Raw genomic sequence first — 5,539 nt, 5'->3', positions numbered from 1 at the left:
CGACAAAATTTAATGACTGCGCATTTACTAACATTCTGTTTAAATTTATTTAATTCACACCATCTAAATAAACGATTTAGGTCTTCCTGGAGTGCACACAAATCACTTTCGTTCCTTATGCCTCTGTATATTTTAAAGTCATCCGCAAATAATGAAAACTCAGACAAGAAACCATTGCCAATGTCGTTCACAAATATACAAAATAACAACGGTCCAAGATGAGATCCTTGCGGCACTCCTGAAGAGACCGTAAATTCATCTGAAATGGAGTCAATTAATTTCACCCGTAGTTTCCTACCTCTTAAATAGGTTTCAAACCAATTATATAACCGGCCAGAAATCCCATATTTATTAAGCTTCATCAAGAGCACATCATGATTAACCAAATCGAAGGCTTTACTGAAGTCTGTGTATATAGCGTGTGTTTCCATTCTGTTCTCAAGTTGATGCATTATATATTCCACATATGTCATGAGATTAGTAGTTGTAGACCTGCCCTTATAAAAACCATGTTGTTGATTAATTAGAGTGCTTCTAAACCAAAATTCAATTTTACTATAAATTAATTTTTCAAATAATTTGGGTAGAGCGGATTGAATGCAAATTTGTCTGTAGTTACATACATTAGATTTCACACCTGATTTGAACACAGGGACAGCATATGCATCTTTCCAGACAACTGGAAACACACCCCATTTCAATGACTTATTGAAGATAAAACTTAAAGGTTCACACAAGCCCACTGAACATTCTCTTAGTAACAAGTTTGGTATTCCATCTGGCCCAAATCCCATGGAACTGTCCAATGATAGCAATCCTTGGAGCAATTCATCAAAACTGATTTCGATCTTACTCAGGTTAGTGTTGCCATTGGACAGACCATTTAGTAGTGCGTCAAATTCATTTGGTAGTAATTTTGATTCCCTATCATATGTGCTCTTGAAAAATGCCGCAAACAAGTTACATATATTTTCTGCTCCATCTGCCTTTTTGTCAATCCATTCCATAGATGTAGGAATACCCCTATCAGAACTTTTTTTCATCTTAATGTATTTCCAGAAGTACTGAGGATTGTCTTTTATTTTTTCTTCTGCCCTAAAAGTGAAGTCATTGTAGCACTGGATACTCATCTTCTTACAATCATTTCTTAAGTTGCTGAAAGCTGTATAATCAGTTCCATAACCCGTTCGCTTATAAGTACTGTGAGCGTCTCTCTTTGCCTTTATTTTGCTAATTAAATCTTTGCTAAACCAGCACGGATATCTACTGCACTTCTTGCTTACTTGAGGTACTGTGGTAAATATTCCATCCCAGATAATACTATAAAAATGAGCAATAATATCATCAATGTTATTCATCTGATACATAGATATCCAGTTCGCTTGCAAGAGAAGGTTGTTGAGAGCGCCATAGTCACCCTTCTTGAAGTTGAAGTATTTCACTACTCTAGGTTTAATTGTATCAAAATATTTAATTTCTGTTCCAATTGCAGGATGATACTTGTCCTCCGGTACCAGGTTAAACGACTTCTTAACTAACAGATCACAATTAGTGAAGAAGAGATCAAGATAATTACCATTACTATTTGCCACCTTGTTCATTTGTGACAGCCCAATTAGTGAACAATGCTCCATGACGAAACCCGCTTGTACTGAGTCACCAAAAAATTCTTCCGTGCCATGTAGCTCCATCTAGTATCAGGAAGATTGAAGTCACCCATGAATAGAATTTTACAACCTGGTATTTCTTGACTATGTTAATAAGATCATTAACGTGTTTCTCATGAATACATATATCGCTCAATGGAGGAATATAAACATTTCCAATAATTAATAGATCTGACCCTAACTTAATTTTTACAAATACTTGTTCGATATCCTGGTGGGTAACACTTATCAGATCTGCCTTGGATGTGTTTTTTCACTCCGATGAAAACACCTCCTCCTCGTTGCTTCTGATTAGGTACATTATCTCGATCTCTTCTAAATAATCTATATGTATTATCTATCACTTCGCCATCAGCAATACTATTATTTAACCATGATTCAGAAATACAAATGATATCCCCCACTAGACGCTGTTGTTGAATAAAACTCCTTAATGTCCGTAATCCTCTTGCATTCTGGTACAATATAGAGATGTTATCTAATTTGTTTCTGAACCTCGATGAGCACTCTGAAATAATCTTTCTTTCAATAAAAGGCTCACAAATTTATATCTAATTACCAGATTCTTCTCTCCATTCTCTTCTCTGCTTTGCAGTTCTTTTCGCGGTTCTTTATTTTTTCCCTTTGATTCAATGTTAGGTCATGCGTTAGTTTAACGCTGTCATTATTCAACTTGGATCTTAAAACTATATTTACTTCATCTTTTGAGGATAGTGTTATCTTAACTGGCGAACCTTCCCCTGAGATGGCCTACCAATTCTAGTGATTTTCATGTCCCCAGTCTTGATATTACAGTTAACAGGTAGGAGGTGTGTGAAGCTAACGGTGTCCTCCTGTTGCCTTTCAATTCCAGTACTCTTATTTGATTCTGGGATATTGTATCCATGATACAATTTTCGCGTCGTTTCGATCGTCAGCTCACGAAGCATATCGTTGATACTAAAATCTAATCTGTCCTCTATTTTCAAAACCTTTTTACCCAGTTCTGATAAAACATTGCTATTATTATCACAGACTTTTTTAACATTTTCTATGGTTTTACTAGACTCCTTCAAACTCTTTATATCCCCTTCCAAAGTTTTTACATTTTTTTTCAAATCTCTTAATTCCTGCTTAAATGGTTCCAAATGTTTAAAAACTTCGACTCTAAAAGAGATTCCAGCTGTTGTAGTATAGGTGTCGACACTGTATTACAGTTGTCATCCTCCTCTTCAGAAAAAATGAGGCTAACCTCCAAATCACAGCCGCCACAATACCAAGTTTTTTTAAAGCTAATTGCCAATCTATTGAATTCAGCGCTATCCAACCCACTACACTTTTTATGGTACCACTTTTTACAATTAATACAGCACAAACTACTGACGTTTTCTCTAATTTCTTTAGCACACTTTGCACACTCATGTTTATTTGACGCCATCTTGTCATATTATCTTCTTGTAAAAACATTTTTCGTGAACATAGTATCCTTACCGTTCCCAGTATATTTTTGCTCATTACTTTATCGTTTATAAAAAATAATCCCGAACGTTTCAATTTGTCTTCAATGTCAAATTCTCATTACAAGACAAGAAACTTAACTATTAAAGCACCAGTATTTAAACTTGCAACGTCTTTTAACTCAATTGACGGATTTGGAATTCAACTTTTTAACTTACTACCACTTCACATACGAAAACTAAATAATCATAAATTCCACAATACTATAGTAAAATTCTTAAAAGCTCAATATTTCTATGATATTTCAGAATTTGTTAATTTTGATATTAAACAATACTTTGCTAACCAATGATAATTTAGTAATCATCTGCCTCTCATTCATGTCATCTTTTCCCTAAATTTTATTATTTAATAAATTTTACTAACCCTTTCTATATAAAATATCTTTTATTCAAATTCATTTATTATTATATTTCTTTTTTGATACTGCGCTTCTTCCTTTTTGCAGATCCACATTAGAATTTGACGCACATTAACGGACAGGATTGATTCAAGTCTATTTTCTATCAGCAACTGTCGACATTGCATTTATTATTCCTGATCTTCTAACGGTGCCCAAAAGGAAGATATTAAATTGTGCATCATATTCTGAAAACATGCATTGATTATCTAAAATGTTTCAGTTGGTCTCAACTGAACATATCTAATTTTTCTTTTCATTCCAGACTTGGGATGAACTCGGATCGCGTCACTTGCGGTTTCATGATCTCCGATATATATATATATTTAATTTTTTGTTTTGTTTTTTCATATTTTAGCGTAAATACGCGTTACCCATGTTCAAAGTCACTCAGAAATTAAGTGGTAATGTTCATGATTATGTAACGTACAATAAAGCGTTTAGAGGTGAAATTTCTTTATGTCTGAGACTTTTCACCAAACTATAAACTATAAACTATAAACTATGGCTCGTCTCCTTTGCACGAATTCGTACGGCGAATCTGTTCGCAAATTGTCAGTAATGCATTCCATCAAGTCCGATGAGTTTAAAACTATCATTTTGTGTTTGTACCCGTCACAAACAAAAACTCCGCAATTCAATACGATTAAAATATAATGTTATTTAATCTCAAATAAAACATTAAAAATTTAATGAATTTACAAGAGTCCAAACATTGTAGAATATTAGATTAAAGCGACATAACGATATAACTAGAAAATATTAAAAAGCAAATTCATTGATATAATTAAGTTATATTTTATTAGAATATGTTTAATATATATATATATATATATATATATATATATATATTAACTTATATTTATGTATTAAAATAATATATTAATTTAATAATTATTATTATTATCGAGTGAGCTCCGAGTTCGAACGCGTTGGATGTATCCAAACCAAACCATTGCCAACTGCCGTGAAAAAATCAGAAAGAGTTTGGTCTAGTTTGAAACAGTTTCGGACTGTCAGATTGGCTCGGATGGAACATGGCACATCTCTGCTGCTTTTCGGCATTAATAATGTAGACATTACATTTTCCTTATTCATAATCATGAATTTATTATATTTTAATATTGCCTTAGTCTATAAGTGAATAGAAATGTTTGGCAAATGACAGTCTTCAATTGTTTTTAATGTCAAACTAAGCTTCAAATATTCTCAAGGGCAAACAATGATAAGCGGTTTTTTGTAATTTTTTCTATTTATTTCTACAATCTAACTATATTTCTATGAATCAGAACATTCTAGAAAATTTCTCGAACAAACTTCAGGAAGATTCATGAAAATCCGAATTATAGTTTAGGAGGATTAATGAAACTTACATTGTTACAGAAGAATTTTATATATAAGATATATATATCTATATATATATATAATATAATATATTATTTATATTGTAATATATTAATTATTATTATTATATTATATATATATAAATATATATAATATTTATCTATAAGCATATAATAATATAAATTATATATATCTCTATATATATATATATATATTACTATCTTATCTTATCTATATATAAAATTCTTCTGTAACTGTGTATGAATGATTAATCCTCCTAAACTATAATTCGAATTTTCATGAATCTTTCTGAAGTTTGTTCGGGAAATTTTCAAGAATTTTTAGATTCATAGAAATATAGTTAGATTGTAGAATTAAATGGAAAAAATTACAAAAAACCGCTTATCATTGTTTGACCTTTAAAATATTTAAGGCATAGTTTGACATTAAAAACAAATGACAACTGTCATTTGCCAAACATATTAAAATATAATAAATTCATGATTATATATAAAATGTCTACATTATTATTGTCGAAAAGCAGCTGAGATGTGCCATAATTAAAATAATATAAGATGCAAATAATATAACATGCGTCTGACGGTCTGCGCATGCGACTGACGCGCACAGC

At 31.6% G+C, this 5,539-nt stretch overlaps 1 protein-coding gene across 1 annotated transcript; it reads right to left on the bottom strand.

Annotated features, from left to right (window-relative positions):
• Positions 1-623: 623 nt before the first annotated feature.
• LOC113381760 lies at positions 624-1,691 on the bottom strand (the record flags this gene model as incomplete). Its single annotated transcript, XM_026620478.1, has 1 exon — positions 624-1,691. A coding segment is annotated over exon 1 (1,068 nt), but the record flags the coding sequence as incomplete, so codon positions are not given.
• Between the last annotated feature and the right edge of the window lie 3,848 nt (positions 1,692-5,539).

Source organism: Ctenocephalides felis, unplaced genomic scaffold, assembly GCF_003426905.1.
Source record: "Ctenocephalides felis isolate EL2017-DRISC unplaced genomic scaffold, ASM342690v1 CF-g0.4_SCAFFOLD_03059, whole genome shotgun sequence".
In the NCBI taxonomy this organism is placed as follows: domain Eukaryota; kingdom Metazoa; phylum Arthropoda; class Insecta; order Siphonaptera; family Pulicidae; genus Ctenocephalides; species Ctenocephalides felis.
This window is presented reverse-complemented; position numbering and strand designations above follow the sequence as displayed.